Raw genomic sequence first — 19,597 nt, 5'->3', positions numbered from 1 at the left:
AATCCTTAGCCTGGCTTACAGGCTTTGTGCAGCCTGGCTTATACAAACTTCCATAGTCTTATCTCATCTTCCAACACATGCATTCTAGCTGAACAACTACTTGCATTCTTCGATGATCCTCTTTCCTTCGTATATACCTTGGCACATGCTGTCTTTCTGTTTGGGAGCTGTCCTTCTCCTGCCTTCCTCTGGCCCACCGTATACATCCTTCAGGAAGCCTTCAGTCTGGGGTAGGCATCCTATGCCTTTGCTTTTATATAGCACCTTCTTCATGCCTACATCCTATATTCTAGTACTTACCAGTATTGCAGTGGTTATGTATCTATCTCCCTATCAGATTATCAGCTCTTTGGAGGCAGGTAGGACTGAGCTTTTTGTCTATTTCCAGTGTCTAGCAGTGGGTTTATGGCACATTACCAAGTGCTGAGCAAATATCTGTTGAAAATATGAATGACGGCTGGAAAGGTTGGATGGGTCTGATTACAAAAGGCCTTGTTATATGAGTGAAAATATTTGGACATTATTATAAATAAAGTTTCTTCATAGTTTCCACCGTAATATCCCTAAGAGTAGAGAAGAGTGAACCAAATGGGAATTGGACCAAAATGCTGACCTGGTGGTGGGATAATGGGTAGTTTTCCCCCAACACACATTTTATCCATTTATTCCACATTTTTAAAAATGATGATTCAGAAAGAAAAAATGACTCCTTTTCAAAATAACTTCGAGTAAGACAGATTCTTAAAGAGTTCTAGGATTATACAACCAGGGAATTCGGAGGAGAGCAGTACCTCTAAGCTCAACATGAAAGCTCCAGATACAGATGTCAAGATAGTCAGCTTCATTCGTGGCAGGAAAATTAACTTAAGCAGTAATTTGAGTTTTGTTTTCAAAAGCATAAGTATTTTTTCTTCTCTATTCCAAGCCCTTCCTGTGCCCTTGCTTTTAGGTCAAAAGCACTCAGAAGAGAGTCTCAAATGCTGGCTTTTGTTTTTCTCCTTCTGGGGATTAATGCAGAATCTGCCCAGATACTTGCTTTTGTTTTTTTCTGCCCAGATAAGAATGATAAGAGAGGTCGGGAAGGGGTCTCTGAGGAGGTGAAGTTCGAGCTAAGATACGAATGGAAACAAGAGTCAGTCATGTGAAGATCGGGGGGACGCATTATAGGCAGAGTGACAGCGAGTGCAGAAGTTGTAAAGTCAGGATCAAGACTGGAAGGTTCAAAGAACAGAAAAAATGGAAGGGTGGTACAAAGGAAGATAAGGGTAAGCAGGGGCCAGATTTGCAGGGTTTGAGAATTGTGATTTTATTCTAAGTACAATGGAAAGCATTGCGAGGATTTTAAGCATGAAGTTGGCCTGAGGTCATTGCATTTAAACAAGAAGGGAAAGAAGGAAAAAAAATAAAAGAAAGGAGAGGGTGGAAGGAGCAAAGGAAGGGAGAAGGAAGTAGGCGAAGAGGAAGAATTGATACTCTGGCTGCTAACTGGAGACTGTTATATTCCTAGACTGATTTTTGTGTAAGCAACTGATTAAATAATGATGCCATACTCTGTTTCTAGTTCCATGAACTTTTTTTGTTCCTTTTAACAGATTTATTGAGCTACACTTCACATCCCATACAATTCCTACACACCTTTTAAAGTGTACAGTTGGATGGTTTTTTTAATACATTCACAAGCTGTGCAACCATCACCTCTATCTAATTTTAGAACATGTTCATCCCCCCTAACGGAAAGCCTGTATCCATTAGTAGTCAGTCCCATCCACCTCATTCCAGCCCTGGACAACAACTAATTTGCTTTCGACCTCTATAGATCTGGCTGTTCTGGGCATTTAATATAAATGGAATCATACAATATGTGGTCATTTGTGACCAGCTCCTTTTACTTGGAATAATCTTTTCAAGGTTCATCCATGTTGTAGCACGTGTCAGTACGTCTCACATTTTTAGTGTTGAAAAACGTTCCATTATATGTGAGAAGATGTGTTAGTCATCTAGTGCTGCCATAACAGAAATACCACAAGTGGATTGCTTTAACAAAAAAAAAACAAAGAGGAATTTATTTCCTCACAGTAAAGTAGGCTGAAAGTCTAAATTCAAGGTGTCAGCTCCAGGAGAAGGCTTTCTTTCTCTATCAGCTTTGGAAGAAGGTCCTTGTCCTCAATCTTCCCATGGTCGAGGAGCTTCTCAGGCGCAAGGACCCTGGGTCCAAAGGATGTGCTCTGCTCCTGGTGCTGCTTTCCTGGTGGTATGAGGTCCCCAACTCTCTGCTTGCTTCCCTTTCTCTCAAGACATAAAAGGTGGTGCAGGCCACACCCCAGGGAAACTCCCTTTTGGCTCAGGGAGGTGACCCGAGTAATCCTTTTAACCACAGGCAGAAATTATGATTTATAACGTGTAGGAAAATCACAAAATGGAGGACAACTACACATGGCTTAACCAAATTGACACATAATTTGGGGGACACAGTTCAATGCATTACAGTAGACCACATTTTGTTTATTCATTCTTCAGTTGATGGACGTTGAGTTGTTATCACCTTTTGGCTGTTATGAATTTATCATCTTTTGTTGATCTTTTGTAACTTTTAGTATTTTATGTGAGATTAATATATAAGTATCCCCATCCTTCCTTCTGTCTTTCCTTTTCCTGCCCATGTCCTGCTCTCTGCCAGATAAGTTTTACTTTTATATTGTCATGTTTGATAATATTTACATTTTTACATTCTGTTCTGTCATTATGTTTAACCTGTTGCTGTCGAGTTGCTTCCGACTCAGCAACCCCATAGGACAGAGTAGAACTGCCCCATGTGGTGTCCAAAGAGCACCAGCTAGATTGAAACAGCCGACCTTTTGGTTAGCAGCCGAGCTCTTAATCGCTTAGCCACCAGGGCTCCATCATTATGTTTAGACATTTTATATTTTCCATGATTCTAAGTGTTGAAGACCAATAAATGGTTTACCTTATCATGACTATAGATATTTTTCCCTACAGAAGAGCGGATCTGCCTGGAATATGTTGTGTCCTCCATAGGCCTGGTGTCATGACTTGAGAGAGGATGTTTCAAGCATCAGTCCAAGGTCATAATGGAGACTGATTATTATACTCCATATATTGGTCAATAAGCCCTGGTAGCTCAATGGCTAATCGCTCGGCTGCTAACCAAAAGGTTGGCGGCTCAAACTCACCAGTAACTCTGTGGGAGAAAAGACCTGGTGATCTGCTCCCATAAAGATTAACCCAAGAAACCAAACCCAGTGCCATCGAGTCAATTCCGACTCATAGCGACCCTATAGGACAGAGTAGAACTGCCCCATAGAGTTTCCAAGGAGCGCCTGGTGGATTCGAACTGCCGGCCCTTTGGTTAGCAGCCGTAGCACTTAACCACTACGCCACCAGGGTTTCCCCCATAAAGATTACAGCCTAGTAAATTTTATGGGGCCGTTCTACTCTGCGAGAATCAACTGGACGGTACACAGTTACCACAACAGGATACTGATCAATGTCACGCTTACTTTTTCTTTGTTTGGACCATGACTTTTTTGTGTGTTTTTAATTGTCTTTCTTTTTCATTATTAAGAGAAAAGAAATGACACATACATTAGTCCTCATAACTTAGAAGTTAAACACATGCACATGCACACACAATAACTTTCAGCTTGTTAGTCCGTTCTTGCTTTGAAGATATCCATTCTTCTTGAAATTCTTTTTTCTTGGAGGTCACTGACTTGCTGTTCTAAATTGGATTAATTGCTTTCTAGGCCTGCTGACAGCTGTCATTACAGGATTTCTTTTTTTTTTTTGGTTATTGAGTTTCTAGACATGTTTCTTGTTTTCATCTTCATTTATTGTAGAATGTCCTCAAATAATCAAAAGTAACTTAACCAAGTAACTTAAGCAAAAAGGGTACATGACAGGTAAAATTTGAGTCTTGGAAAATGATTCCACTGGGAACAGAATTCTAGCCTTAAAATCATTTCCCCTCAGAACTTTGAAGGAATGGCTTCCTTGTTCTCGTTAACTAACGTTGCAATGAGAGGTTCTGATGTGTCTGAGTTTCATTCCTGTCCTGGATCACCTTTTCTGCCTCCTCACTCCATCCCCCAACCAGCAAGTTTCAATTCTTTTGTCTTAATCATTGACTTCTGAAATTCCATTATGATGTGTTTTTTTTTAATAAATCTACTTTTTTGTTATGCTTTAGTTGAAAGCTTACAGAGCAAATTAGTTTCTCATTAAACAACTAATACACATATTGTTTTGTGACATTGGTTGCCAATCCCTTGAAGTGTCGACACTCTCCCTTTCTCAACCTTGGGTTCCCAATACCAGTTTTCCTATGCTCTCCTGCCTTCTGGTCCTTGCCCTTGGGGCTGGTGTGCCCATTTAGTCTGATACACATGGTTGAACTACCTGTGTTCTTGTTCGTTTTATGGGTCTGTCTATCTTTGGGTGAAGGGTAAACTTCAGGAGTGACTTCAGTACTGAGTTAAAAAGGTGTCCAGGGCCATGCTCTCAGGGTTTCTCCAGTCTTTGTCAGGCCAGTAAGTCTGGTCCTTTTTTGTGAGTTTGAATTTTGTTCTACATTTTTCTCCAGCTCTGTCCAGGACCCTCTATTGTGATCCCTGTAAGAGCGGTCAGTGGCAGTAGCCGGGCACCATCTAGTTGTGCTGGACTCAGTCTGGTACAGGCTGTGGTATTTGTGGTCCTTTGTGTGCTTTGGACCAATCGTTTCCTTGTGTCTTTGGTTTTCTTCATTCTCCTTTGCTCCAGTCAGGGTGGGACTAGTGGAGTATATTAGATGGCCTTTCACAAGTTTTTAAGACCCCAGATGCTACTCACCAAAGTAGGATGTAGAATTTTTTTTTTATAAACTGTTATGCCAATTGAGCTAGATATCCCCTGAGGCCATGGTCCCCTCCATCAGCCCAGGATATCGGTCCCTCAGGGAGTTTGGATGTGTCTATGAAGCTTCTATGACTTTACCTCTATGACTTTTGCCTCTATGTTTAGTATCATACCAAACCAAAAACCAAACCCACTGCCATCGAGTCGATTCTGACTCATAGCGACCCAATAGGACAGAGTAGAACTACCTCATAGAGTTTCCAAGGAGCACCTAGTGGATTTGAACTGCCAACTTTTTGGTTAACAGTGGTAGCACTTAACCACTGTGCCAACAGAGTTTCCATTCAGTATCATATCATCCACAAATAGGGATAATTTTACTTCTTCCTTGTCAGTTTGGATGACCCATAGAGTTTCCAAAGAACACCTGGTAGATTTGAACTGCTGGACTCTTAGTTAGCAGCTGTAGGACTGAACCCTATGCCACCAGGGTTTCTTTGCTTTTCTATAGATACCCTTCATTATGTCGAGCAATTTCCCTTCTATACCTATTTTATTGAGAGTTTTTATCAGGAACGGCCATTCAAATGGCTCATCAACTGCCTTTTCTTCATCAAGTGAGATTATTTTCTTTTATTTTTGTGGTGGATTATGTTGATTGGTTTTCTAATGCTGAACCATCCTTACATACCTGAGATGAATTCTACTTGGTCGGGGTATATTATTAGTATTTTATATGATGTTGAATTTTTCTATTAGCTAGAATTTTGTTGAGAATTTTTGCATCTATATTCATGAAAGATATTGGTCTCTAATTTTCTTTCTTCTTCTTCTTTTTTTTCGTGGCGTCTGCCTGGTTTTGATATCAGGGTTATGCTGGCTTCATAGAATGAATTCAGAAATTTCCCTTCCTTTTCTATGTTCTAAAATAGTTTGAGTAGTACTTGTGTGAGCTGTTCTGTGAATGTTTGGTAGAATTCTCCAGTGAAGTCATCTGGGCCAGGGCTTTTTTTCATTGGGAGTTTTTTTTTTTTTTTTTTTTAACCTTTTCAATCTCTTGTTACAGGTCTGTTCAGATTTTTGACCTCAGTTTGCATTGGTTTAGGTAGGTGGTCTGTTTCTAGAAATTTGTCCATTTATTCTAGGTTTTCAAATTTGTTGGAATATAGTTTTTCATAATAGTCTGTTATGATTCTTTTTTTTTTATTTCATTTGAGTCTGTTGTAACATTCCCCATTTCATTTCTTACTTGGGTTTTTTGCATCCTCTTCTGTTTTTCTTTTGTCAGTTTAGCCAATGGTTTGTCAATTTGTTAATCTTTTCAGGGAATCAGCTTCGGGTTTTGTTTGTTCTTTCTATTGTTTTTCTGTTCTCTATTTCATTTGTTTCTGCTCTGATCTTCATTATTTCCTTTCTTCTGGTGGCTGTGGGCTTCTTTTGCTGTTCTATTTGTTTGAGTTAAATAGCTAATGTTTTGGTTTTGACCCTTTCTTCTTTTTTGATGTGTGTGTTTATTACTATAAATTGACCTCTGAGCATTGCCTTTGCTGGATTCCAAAGGTTTTGGTATGATGTGCTTTCATTCTTGTTTGATTCTAGGAATTTTTTAAATTTCTTCTTGGATTTCTTCTACTACCCAGTGGTTTTTAAGCAGGGTGTTTTTCAGTTTGATTTTTCTCCTTGCTCTTCTTGTTATTAATTTCTACTTTGATGGCACTGTGATCAGAAAAGATGCTCTGTATTATCTCAATGTTTTGGCTTTTGTTAAGGTTTGCTTTGTGGCCTAAGATGTGGTCTATTCTGGAGAATGTTTCATGTGTGTTGAAAAAGAATGTGTACTTTACAGCTGTTGGGTGGAGTGTTTTCTATATGTCTATGAGGTCAAGCTGGTTGACTGTGGCCTTTAAATCCTCTGTATCTTTGTTGAGTTTCTTTTTAGATGTTCTGTCCTTTACCAAGAGTGGTGTGTTGAAGTCTTCTACTATTATCTTGGAACTGTAAATTTCTTTTTTCAGTGCCGTTAGAGTTTGTTTTATGTATTTTGGAGCCCTGTCGTTGGGTATGTAGATGTTTATTATGGTTATGTCCTCATGGTGGGCTGTCCCTTTAATCATTATATAATGTCCTTCCTTGTCCTTATGGTAGATTTTGTTTTAAGCTCTATTTTATCTGAGATTAGCACTGCCGCTTCTGCTCTTTTTTGGTTGCTGTTTGCTTGATATATTTTTTTCCATCCTTTAATTTTTAGTATATTTATGTCTTTGTTTATAAGATGTGTCTCTTGTAGACAGCATATTGATGGGTCCTGTTTTTTAATCCATTCTGTTACCCTCTGTCTCTTTATGGGTCCATTTAAGCCATTTACATTCAGAGTGATTATAGGTGGGTGTATTTCTGCTGTCATTTTGCAGTGCTTTTGTGTGTGTGTGTGTGTGTGTGTGGTGCTAATGTTTTCTTTGTTCTTCTTATTCTCCTGTACTGAATTCCTTAGGTTTGCAGGGTTTTTTTTTGTTTGTTTCTTTCTTTTGTTTTTGTAGATTGCGTCTTTATTGAGACTTTGTTTTTCTTTTGATGAGTAGGCTTGTTAATTTTCTTTGTATTTACCTTGAAATTTATCCCTGTCTTCCTAAGTTTAAATCATTTTTTTGTTACTTATTGCTTTGACTTCCTCTCCGTTTGAAAGTTCTGTATCTACACCATTTATGCACTTTTATTGTTCTGACGTTGTTGTCATTCACAGATTGACCTCCCTGGTTCCCTGTTTTAAGTCTTTTAGTTTTACTTTATCTTTAAGGGTTTACTGCCTTTGCTCCTTTTACTCTCCTGTGCTTAACTCCCTTTGTTTGTGGGTTTTTTTTCATTTCTTTTGTTTTTGTAGATTTTGTGTTTACTGAGACTTTATGTTTTTCTTCTTTATTTTGATGAGTAGGTTTGTTAACTTTCTTTGTGGTTACCCTGAAACTTACCCTTATCTTCCTGAGTTTGAACCAGTCTTTTATTACTTGGTATCACCTTGACCTCCTCTTCATTTGAAAGTTCTATCCCTATACCATTTATTCCCTCTTTTATCTTATTGTTCTGACATTGTTGTCATTTACAGATTAACCTCTCTGGTTTCCTGTTGTAAATCTTCTAGTTTTGTTTTATCCTTGAGAGTTCATTACCCATGTTGGTATCTGGCTGATGCGATCTTGTGTTCTAGATCCAGGTTGTCCTCTGATGTTGTTGGTTCTCTAACCAAAGGACTCCTTTTAATAATTATTGTAAGTTTGGTTTGGTTTTTACATATTTCCTTAATTTCTGTTTATCTGGAAATGTTCTATTTTTGCCATTGTATTTGAGAGAGAGCTTTGCAGGATATATTATTCTTGATTGGCAATTTTTTTCTTCCAAGGTTTTTTATATGTCATCCCATTGCCTTCCTGCCTGCATGGTTTCTGCTGAGTAATCAGAGCTTAGCATTATTGTTTCTCCTTTGTATGTGACTTTTTATTTTTCTCAGACTGCTCAGGATTCTTTCTTTGTCTTTGGATTATTGACTGTGATTATGATATGTCTGGATGACTTTCTTTTGGGGTCTACCCTATATGGGGTTTGCTGAGCTTCCTGGATGGTCAACTTGTTACCTTTCCTGATATTAGGGAAGTTTTCTGTCAGCAAATATTCAATGGTCCTCTCTGTGTGTTTTCCATTTTCTCCCTGTTCTGAAACTCTGATCATGTGCAAATTTTTGCTCTTGATTTTATCCCACATTTGTTCTCAGCGTTTCTTCATTTTTCTCTCTGATTTTTCCTCAGACAAATTGGTACCCAAGGATTTGACTTTAATTTTGCCAATCCCATCTTACATTGTTTCAAATTTGCTCCTAAAACCTTCTATTGCACTATTTCTGAAATCTTGTTTATCTTTTGGATTTCTAATTGTCATTTTTGTACGATTTCTAGTTGTTTGTTTATTTTGACCTTTATTCCTGTGTTATTTTCCTGAATTCTTCCATAGCTTTGTCTGTATTTTCCATTATTTTTTCCATTTTTTTTCTGTGTTTTCCTTTATCTCTTTGCTGATTTCTTGGAGATCTCTGATTGTCAGAGTTTTGAATTTCCTGTGTGGTAGTTCCAGTGCCTTTTCCTCTACTAGAAGGTCATCTGATGTTTTATTGTGTTTGTTTTCTGGAGGCATCCTGTCCTTTTTTTTTTTTTTTGGATATGTTTTGATATTGTCTGCTGTCTCTGGGACATTCAGAAATTATTTTTGTCATTTATTGATTGTAGGTTTGTTTCATCCTGCTTTTTTTTTTGTTGTTGTTTTATTTGGTTATATCTGAGCAGGCAGGCTGGGTGTGTTTTGTTGCTTGCTCATCTGTGGGCAAGATACTTCCCACCACCTTGTCCAGGTGGGCAGCGCTGGTTGCTCAGCTCTGGTGCAGCAGAGCAGGTCCAGTGAAGGGGAGGGATGGGGATGGGTCATTTGCAGCATGAACTGGTGTTGGGAGGGCAGGGCAAGGTTCAGGGGTCCATGGGTCTGACCACTGTCACTCCAAGGCACAGCACTCGGCTCATGGTGCAGATAAGCCGGAGGGAAGGGAGAGGATATGATGTGTGGATCTACATGGGTAAGATAAAGAAGAGAGAGAAACAGAAGCAAAAAACAAAACAAAACAAAAAACCAAAAACAAAGAAGGAATAGAGAAAAAAAATTTAAAAAGGAAAAAAAAATGGTGGTGCTGTACGATTTGGCAGGTGGGGGGAGGGGAGATTCAGTGAGGCCATGTGCAGTTGGTTCTCTAGCCGAGCAGTGCCCCTTGGCCTGTTGAGAAGGGGTGTGGGCAGTGCACAGGGCTAGGTGGGCAGGAGAAAGGAAAGGAAAGAAGGGAAGGAGATTGAAGAAACAAGAAAAACAACAACAACAAAAGAAATATGGTGCTGGAAGCTGACCGTTGGGGGTGGGGCAGAAATGCGGTTGCCCTAAGCTCCTATCTCTCTCACCAGGTGGTGTGGCATGGCCTGTCAGGAAGAGACAGAAACAACACAAGGCCTAGGTGGGAATGAGAAGGAAATGGATAAGGGGAAAGAAAAATAAAAAATACGGTGCTGAGAGAGCTGGCCCGTGGGGGAGGCACAGACCCAGAGAGCCTGTGTGCCAGAGGTGCTCTCACAGAGAGGTATAGCATAGCCTTTCATGGAGGAAGGGGCAGCACATGGGGCTAGGTAGGTGGGAGAAAGGAAAGGAAGGAAGGGAGACAGAGAGAGAGAGAAGAAACAACAACCAAAAAAAGAAAAAAACAAAAATAAACATGCAAATAAACAAACAAAAAATGGTGCTAAGGGAGCCAGTCAGTGACAGCAGCACTGACTGGAGGAGGCTGTGTGCCAGTGATACCCTAGCTAAGTGGTGCAGCATGACTCTTCAAGAAAGGGTGGGAGCAATGCACAGGACTAGATGGGCGGGAGAAAGGAAATGAAGGACTGGAGAAAGAGAGAAGAAACAAAAACAAAACAACAACAATGACAAATATGGTACTGAGGAAACTAGTTGTGAGGGTGGCATGGACCCAGGGAGGTCATGTTCTGGTGGCTTTCTAGCCAAGCATTATGGAACAGCCCATGGAGAAGGGGTGGGACAGCACATGGGGTTAGGTGGATAGGAGAAAGAAAAGAAGGGGAAAGGTAGAGGGAGACGAAATGAAACAAATAAACATCAACAAAAAAATGTGGTCCTAAAGGAGCTGGCCAGTGGGGGTGGGGCAGACTCGGCGGGGGCAGTGAGCTGGTGTCTCTCTGGCTGAGCAACCATGGCCCATTGGAAAGCAGCAGAGGCTGCATAGAGGGAAGAATGATTGGGGGATGGGAAAACATGTATCCCTGGTTACCGGGTGCTCTGTCTCCTGTTGGAAGCTCTGTGAAGTTGCCTTCCTGTACTCCCCGTCTGCGTTCCTTGGTGGCTGTAGTCCAACATGGCAAATCCATGCTGCACTGGCTGGTAGGAGACCTCCACTCCATAGCTCTCCTCATTATCTGTTCTCTCTCAGTTTCTTGTTACATTCCGTGCTCGATCAAGTTTTTTATAACTTCATTTGACACTTAGGGTTCCAGGATCGATGTTTGTATCTGTTTTACTTAATTCTTTGAGCCTTTGCTGCAGAGGGATGGCATGGTGCTTCTAGCTATAGCATTGTGTTGGCTCCACCTCTATTCCTAGATATTTTATTCTTTTAGAGGCTATTGTAAATGGAGTGCCCTCTTAATCGCCTTTTCAAATTTCTCATTGCTGGTGTATAGAAACCCAACTGATTTTTGTGTGTTGATCTTGTATCCTGCAATTTCACTAAATTCCTCTATTAGTTCTGGAAGCTTTTTAGTAGATTCTTTGGCATTTTCAATATATAGGATCATGTCATCTACGAATAGAGACAGTTTCACCTCTTCCTTTCCAATCTGGATAAGGTTTTTTTTTTCTTTTTCTTGTCTTATTGCTCTTGCTGGTGCAGGACCAGGCAGTGTTTTTTTCTGTTGTACACAGGGTCGCTATGAGTCAGAACTGACTCGACGGCATGTAACAATAACAACATTGCTGTAGCTAGGACTTCCAGAGCATTATTGAATAGGAGTGGTGAGAGTGAGCATTCTTGTCATCTTCCTGTTTTCAGGGGGAGAGTTCTCAATCTTTCTCCATTGAGTATAATGTTGGCTGTTGGTTTTTTATAAATGACCTTGATCATGTTGAGGAACTTTCCTTTTGTTCCTATCTTTTTAAGAGTTTTTATCAAGAAAGGGTGCTGAACTTTATCAAATGCCTTTCCTGTACCTATTGAGATGATCATGTGGTTCTTTTCCTTTGTTCTATTAATGTGGTATATTACATTGACTGATGTTCTAATATTGAACCAACTTTGTATTCCTGGAATAAATCCCACTTGACAGTAACATATAATTCTTTTAATATGCTGTTGGATTCTGTTTGCTAGTAATTTTTTTGAGAATTTTGGCATCTATATTCATAAGGGATATTGGTTTGTAGTTCTTTTCTTGCGGTGTCTTTGTCTGCCTTTGGTGCCAGAGTAATGCCAGCTTCATAGAAAGAGTTAGGGAGTATTCCTTCTTCTTCTAGTTTTTAGAAGAGTTTGAATAGGGTTGGTGTCAGTTATTCTCTAAATGTTCAACAGAATTCCACAGCGAAGCCTTCTGGTCCCAGACTTTTCTTTGTTGGGAGGTTTTTATTACTGATTCAATCTCTTCTTCTGTTACGTGTCTGTTCAAGTTTTCTACTTCCTTTTGAGTCAGTTTAAGCAGGTTATTGACTCTAGGAATTTGCCCGTTTAATCAGAGTTATGAATTTTGTTGGCGTACAATTGTTCACAGTATTCTGTTATGATCGCTTTTACTTCAAGTGGGTTCACCTTGGACTTCCTGCTGCTTGTACAATACCTATGATTCTCCCCCTCTACCCTTTTCTGAGGGGACACTGGTAGTTCAATGACGGAATTCTTGCCGTTTATGCAGGAGACCCAGGTTTGATTCCTTGCCAATGCACCTCATGCATAGCCACCACCTGTCAGTGGAAGCTTGCATGTTGTTGTTTCAGGTTTTAGTAGAGCTTCCAGACTAAGATGGACTACGAGGAAAGATCTGGCAATCTACTTATGAAAACCAGCCAATGAAAACCCTATGGATTACAACTGATCATGGTGATTGCTCAGCACTGGGTAGCATTTCCTTCCACTGTTCATGGGGTTTCCATGAGTCGGGGGATCACTTGACACCAGCTAACAAGAACAAGAACTCATTTATTGACCCCCTTCCCTCTATCTGGAGGACCCACCTGCCCATCTCTACCTTTCCACTGAAATTAGAGGGAGGGAGGTTGGAAGTGGGGATGGGCAAACTGGCAGAAGAAATCACAGTTGCAAAGTATCAAGTGATGCTTTTCTTTCTTCTGTAAAATGTAATTCCAGCAATGACAGCAGACACTTGTAACTATATTGGGTCTACCTGGATAATTGAGGATAATGTCCCCATCTCAAGGTCAGTTGATTTGTAACCTTAATTCTATCCACAATCTTAATTCCCCCTTGTATTGTAAAATAACATCGATATGTTCTGGGGATTAGGATATGGACATCCTGGGGAAGGGAGGACATGATGCATTATTCTGCCTACCACACTAAGATTTTTTTTTTTTTTTAACTTTTAATAAAACTTGCCCCAGTTACAAGCTTGGAAAAATTGCATGTGAACCAACGTAGCCTCCATGTTATACCATTATCATCCCCTGTAATTGCATATGAAGTAATTCCCATGAAAGGAATAGGTGCTGTAGCAAAGCAGATTGTGTTTGTCTTATTCTTCCCACTAGACCATGGGCTCCCTGATGGTAGGGCCCTGCCTTACTCTTCTTGTGTTCCCTGCCACATAGGCCACACTGTGAGTCTTCAATAAAGAGCTGCTAAAATGAAATGAATTATCACTGACTAGATACATATTTGTCAGTTTGTCACACTGTGGTGGCTTGAATGTTGCTGTGTTGCTGGAAGCCATGCCACTGGTATTTCAAATATCAGCAGGGTCACCCATGCTGGACAGGTTTTAGTGGCACTTCTAGATTAAGACAGTCTAAGAAGAAAGGCCTGGTGATCTATTTCTGAAAATTAGCCAATGAAAACCCTGTGGATCACAACACTATATTGTCCAATATAGTGCTGGAAGATGAGGCCCCTTAGGTTGGAAGGTACTCAAAATATATAGTGGTCGCAACTACGGACTTGAGCATAACAATGATCATGAAGATGACACAGGACCAGACAACATTTTGTTCTGTTGAATATGGGATTGTCATGAGCTGGAGCTGACTCAATGGCAACTAACAATATTTATCCACCTAAAGCAAGCGTTTTGATTAAGGGTGAAGGATAAATCATTGTCCAAAGAAAAGAATCAAGAGGCAAAGAAATCTTGGGAGGAAACCCCCATGTACCTTGAGCACAAAGTTGTCCTCAGCCTGGAGCTGAAGCTCCATAACCGCCTTCCTAACCAAAGCTTCGAAGTTGAGGTCTCTCCTCCGGGGAACGTCCAGGGCAGGAAAGAGGTCCCCGATCAGGCCCATGAACACTGGCATGTCATCAGTCACGATCTTGGGGATGTTAAAGTCTCTCAAGGAGCGCATCAGGACTTGGTCTTCAGGCCGGTCAGGATCTCCTCGCTTCAGGGACCCTGCCACCACGAGCACAGACTTGATGGCCCGCAGGCCCCAGTCATAGTGGTCCTGTGGGAAGACATTGCAGGTTAGAATAAAGTCGCTGGGATGCAGAAACACCATGTGCTCACGCTGGTGTCATTTAGTGCCCTAAAGAGTCTTAGGTGCTTCTGAGTTCCAGGCAGAGGCATGGGAAAGGGTTCATGGCTTAGAAGATTATGACCATGGAAGCCTAGGTCCTGGCTGGTACCTCCTGCTGGTTCCCAGTGAGAATGATGACAAGGCAGACACAGAACACACAAGGGATAGGGGCCAGGGAGATTAAACAGAATCATTTCCAGACCTCTCTATCTACTGTTTGTATATTCAGAAGACAGGAGGGTTGTCAAGGAGGGAGCCACGTTTCCTCTTAGAGATGGTTGAGGCTGAGGTGATATGCTCCACCATGGAGGCCTTCAAATTCTCTGAGAAAAGAGGTTTCCAATAATAATCATAGTTCCTTGAAAGTTTCTTCAATGGCTGGGGACCCACTGGTCGCAAGTGCGATAGTAGAGTCCATGTAAGAGTGGGCCATAGTGTGGACTCTAGGTCCTAGAGCAGCATGGGGGAGGAAGGGGGCAGAGCAAGCAGTTCATAGCAGAGATCCTGAACTTAGACCTGGGTTCAAATTCCAGCTCTGCCATTTGTTTCGTAAACCAAAAAACCAAACCTATTGCCATTGAGTTGATTCTGACTCATTGTGACCCTATAGTACAGAGTAGAACTGCCCCGTAGGGTTTCCAAGGAGTGGCTGGTAGATTCGAATGGCAGACCTTTTGGTTGGCAGTGGAGTTCTTAACCACTGCACCACCAGGGCTCCACTTGCTTCATAAGAAATTATTATTTAATTAAAACTGTGATAAATGCCACAAAGGAAATATTCAGTTTGCAATGAAAAACAAAGGACATGGCGGCTGTACCTGGGCTATGATCAGACTTTCCTGAAGAAGTGATATGCAAAGAAGACCCTGAAGGAGTAGAATTCAGGCAAGCACAGAAGAGAAAAAAGTGCAGTCAAGGAAACAGTGTAGTCAAGGTTGGAGGAAACAGTATGCCCACCGGCTTAGGGGAGGAGAGATAATAAATTTCAAGGAACTGAAAGATCAATGTAGGTGGAGCACAGCACAGCAGGGAGAGGCTGTGAGCTGATGCTGTTGAGGAAGGCAGGAGACAGGGCACCATTTTTCAGAGAGAATGGTCTTATCCTAAGGTCAGTGAGGAGCAGTCATGAATGATCACTCCAGCTGGGTAAAGAACAGATTTAAGGAACTAAAATGTAGTGGGGGCAACTAGTAGGGAGACAGTTGCAATAGTTAAAGCAAGAGATATAGGTACTTGAAACTAAAGTGGTAGTAGAAGGTATGGAAAGAAAATGAGACTTAATTGAGAAATATTCAGAGGGCAGAATCAGCAACAGTTCGTGATTTGATGTAGGGCTAATAAGAGGGAAGTGTCAAGGATAAGTGCCAAGGTTCCAGAATTAGCAAGTGAGTGAGCTCTATGCACTGAAGCAAGGAACACAAGGGAAGTAGGCTTGGGGTGGGAGTTGGCATGGAGATCAGCTTTAGATGTGTTGAACTCGAGGTTTTTTTAAAACAGTCGGAGATGCGGTATAGGACACTGAATATATGGGTTAAGAGCTCAAATGAGTGATTGGGGCTAGATCCATGAAAGCGTGAGTCACTGGCCTGTAAAGAGATAGTGGCAGAGAACCTAGAGGGAGGATACAGTGAGAAAAGAAAGGGGCCTGGGGAATATAAAAAAACGAGGGGAAGTTTATCCATCGTGGACAGACTTCGCAGGGTTCAGAGAGCCCACATTGTGACAGCAAAGGTGATCAAAGAAAGAGAACCTCAAAGTGAAGGCAATCCATCCCACTTGTTTAGCCATCCTTTCCACCAAGAGATTTTCCATCCAAGGCATAAACCTAGAGGTGCTTTGTCATGTTTTATTAAAGTGTTATTGCTGCATGGGGTGGAGAAGAAACTGAGGTTGTCAACAATTTCATTCTACTTGGATCAACAATCGACATCCATGGAAGCAGCAGTAAAGAAGTCAAACAACATATTGCACTGGGCAAGTCTGCTGCAGAAGACCTCTTTGAAGTTCTAAAAAGCAAAGATGTCACTTTGATGACTAAGGTGCCTCTGACTCGAGCCATGGTTTTTTCAGTCACCTCACATGCAAGCAAAAGTTGGGTAATGAAAAGGAAGACAGAAGAATTGATACCTTCAAATCATGGTGTTCGTGAAGAATATTGAATATACCATGGACTTCCAAAAGAATGGACAAATCAGTCTTAGAAGAAATACAACCAGTCTTAGAAAAAATAAAATGTTCCTTAGGAGCTAGGATAAAGAGACTTGGCCTTGATTACTTTGGACATGTCATCAGGGAAGACCAATAGCTAGAAAAGGACATCATATTTGGTAAAGTAGAGGGTCAGAAAAAATGAGGGAAACCCTCCATGAGATGGACCCACACAAAAGCCACAACGATGGATTCAAACATACCAGTGATCATGAAGATGGTGTAGGATTGGGCAACATTTAATTTTGTTGTACACAGGTCACCATGAGTTGAAAGCAACTTCATGGAAACTAACAACAACATACAAGGGGACTCTGCCCTAAGCAGACACAGCAATGAGAAGAGTGGGAGCAGACGCAGCAGTAAGAGCAGGTCTGGTTAATGCTAACCCTCTCCTTCCAAGCCTCATCCCCTCTCATCTCGTGTTCCTGCAGTAGAGGCCACCCCCTCCCAGGGTTTCAATGGCCACTGCAGTGTTTCTCCTGCGGTACTAGTGATCTGTCGCTAAGTATTCTATTAAAAAAGGAGTCCTATGGTCAAATAATTTTGAAAAATGCTGGGCTAAACAAATGAACATGCGTCTTTATTGTAGAAGGTGCGAGCTTTTAATATGCACATAAGTACAGTGAATCTCTCTGAGAAGGCTCTAATACACTGGACACAGAACACCTCTAGAGCTGGAGCTGTCACACGTGATGATCATCTAGTCTTCCCAGGGAGCATACCTGTTTGGAGAGAAGCTCTTTGCACAACTGGTAAAGGGTGATGAATTTTCTGGCTAATAAACGGGCTTCGATGAATCCTTCAGCCACCAGCATGATTTCACAGATCAACTCAAAGTCTGGAACAACCATTGCACAAGGCCTGTGTACAGGGAAGCAGAAGGCTGAGACAGTTTTTCAACCACAGAGATTAGAAAAAAAGAAAAACAGGCTTAGATCATGGCAGAGGCATCTGGGAGTGCAAAAAAGTCATGGAACGACCTCAGCAATTATTTTGTCCAAGATCTTCAATTTGCAGATGATTTAATTAAAGATGCCAGAAGTGAACAGTCCTGTCGAAAGTGATAAATAATGTTAGCAGAGAGGGGCAGAGTTGGGGCTATAGCCCATGTCTTGAAACTTGAGAGTCCAGTAAGCTTACAGAAGACAATATTTAGTAAATCAAGTTGCCTGGACTAGATTGGGGCTAAGGCAGAGCAATCAAATCTCTTCGGGTGTCTTTAAGATACTGAGAATCTCTGTATTCTCCTCTCATTATCCTCAAGATGTGTGTCTTCTTCAAGCCTAGATGTCATTGTTATTGTGCCTGTTATTCTCCCTTTACTTGCATGCATATGTAAACATCTAATGCTGAGGTCTAACTAAAGGTAGGTACCTATTACCTTACCTGAAACCAAAACGGCATATATGAGAAAATAGAAAGTTATATATAAATACAGTAAACCAAAAAACCCAGTGCCATCGAGTCGATTCCGACTCATAGTGACCCTATAGGACAGAGTCGAACTGCCCCACAGAATTTCCAAGGAGCACCTGGCAGATTCGAACTGCCGACCCTTTGGTTAGCAGCCATAGCACTTAACCACTACGCCACCAGGGTTTCCATAAATATAGTATATTATAAATATATATATTTTTACTGTGATATTTTTCTGTAGCTCTAGGCACATTTGATTGTAAAATTATCTATTTTTATTGATTCATTAGGTATGAAATGGAAGCCTAAAAAAAAGTTGTTACATTTTCATTTCTTTAATTGCATTTCCCTATGATGACATAAAATTTTGAAAAAAACATTTCATTCAAGTACAGTTTTATTTTAAACTGTTTTATATTGCATTCAAATTCAAAGGGTCAACCATTGACTTAGTTTTTCAAAATTATTTTGAAATTTGAAAATAAGGTTAAATGTATGTCTGTAGGAAGAAACGCAACGCTGCCACAAAAAAAATGCTGTACAACATGAACGTAATTAATGTCACTGAACTGTACATGAAAAAATGTTGCGACAGTAAGCGTTGTGTTATATATATACTTAACAAAAAACCCAGTGCCGTCGAGCTGATTGCGACTCATAGTGACCCTATAGGACAGAGTAGAACCGCCCCATAGAGTTTCCAAGGAGCACCTGGTGGATTTGAACTGCCGACCCTTACCACAACTAAAATAATAATGCTGTAGAACAAAAACTACTTAATAACATAGGAAAGCATTAATTAATAAAAGCAGGATTCTAAACCCCAACTTTGGAAAGAAAAATAGCTATGCCTACACTACTGGGAGGAGGAATGCCACGCAGTTGCACTGATTCCCTCTGGGTGATTGGACTGCGGGTGGGTAGGGGCAGAGGTTCTGGAATCAGAATGCCTGGGTTCAAACTCTAGTTCAGTGCTTACTAGCTGAGCAACCCTGGGCAATTTGCTGAATCCCCATTTCCTCTCTGGACAATGGAGATACTACTAGTATTCACCTGGTAGGGTTTTTCTGAGCAAAAGTACATGTTCGCATTTCTTGTTTTTAAAATATTTTTCTGTTTTTTCCCCAAACTTTCTTCAATAAATATGTTTCTTTTAAATTCGGGAAAAAAATGTACAAATAATTCTTATCAAGGTGATAGCCCACCTCCTTTATTGTTTGTGGCACAAGGCTTATTCAATAAACAAACATGTGTAAACAACACTCGCTACAGTAACCTGTGGTACCAGGTAGACTGCACATTTGCCACACCAACAAGTTCTTGGTGAAAACGGGACCTGCTTGAGTTACGAGATGTCCACACCACACCTGTGACGTAGGAGCTTGCCACCACTGGCGCAGTTTAAAAGTGAGAGGCTAAAATACTCGGGTGTCTGCCCAGTGTCCTCCTCGTCCTCTGAAAGTCCATGAAAGCACTGACCCCACATCACCAAACAGAGAGCACCAGATCTCTCAGTCCGAAAGCGAGACTAACAGCTTTGTCATGGCTCCCTACAGCCTCTCTCGGAAACAGCTCAGCAGGCGGCAAATCCGAAGGCTCAGGCGTCCTTCAGTTCTCTCTTTGTAGGGCTGACTTCTCTTTCCTGAAAACAGGATCGAGACTCCAGCTCTTGCTGGAAGATGCGTTTGTGTTTTCTTATCAAAATAAAGAAGATTTAAAAACGGGGTGATATCCACTGGCAGCAGGGGTGAGATAAAAGACGCGCCCTCATGCATCACTAGTAAGAGTG

General features: G+C 41.0%; 1 protein-coding gene across 1 annotated transcript in view; it reads right to left on the bottom strand.

Moving 5' to 3' along the window:
* DNAH9 (dynein axonemal heavy chain 9) overlaps positions 1–19,597 on the bottom strand; it is a 486,803-nt gene that overhangs the window by 288,310 nt on the left and 178,896 nt on the right. Inside the window, exons 30-31 of the mRNA XM_064271783.1 lie at positions 17,115–17,253; positions 13,822–14,109 (exon numbers count right to left, since the gene is read on the bottom strand). Of these exons, the coding sequence (XP_064127853.1) occupies positions 13,822–14,109; positions 17,115–17,253 (427 nt within the window). The remainder of the gene's footprint in view (positions 1–13,821; positions 14,110–17,114; positions 17,254–19,597) is intronic.

Source organism: Loxodonta africana, chromosome 18 (assembly GCF_030014295.1).
Source record: "Loxodonta africana isolate mLoxAfr1 chromosome 18, mLoxAfr1.hap2, whole genome shotgun sequence".
Taxonomy (NCBI): domain Eukaryota; kingdom Metazoa; phylum Chordata; class Mammalia; order Proboscidea; family Elephantidae; genus Loxodonta; species Loxodonta africana.
The sequence above is the reverse complement of the archived record's forward strand: the minus strand, read 5'-3'. Positions and strand labels throughout refer to the sequence as shown.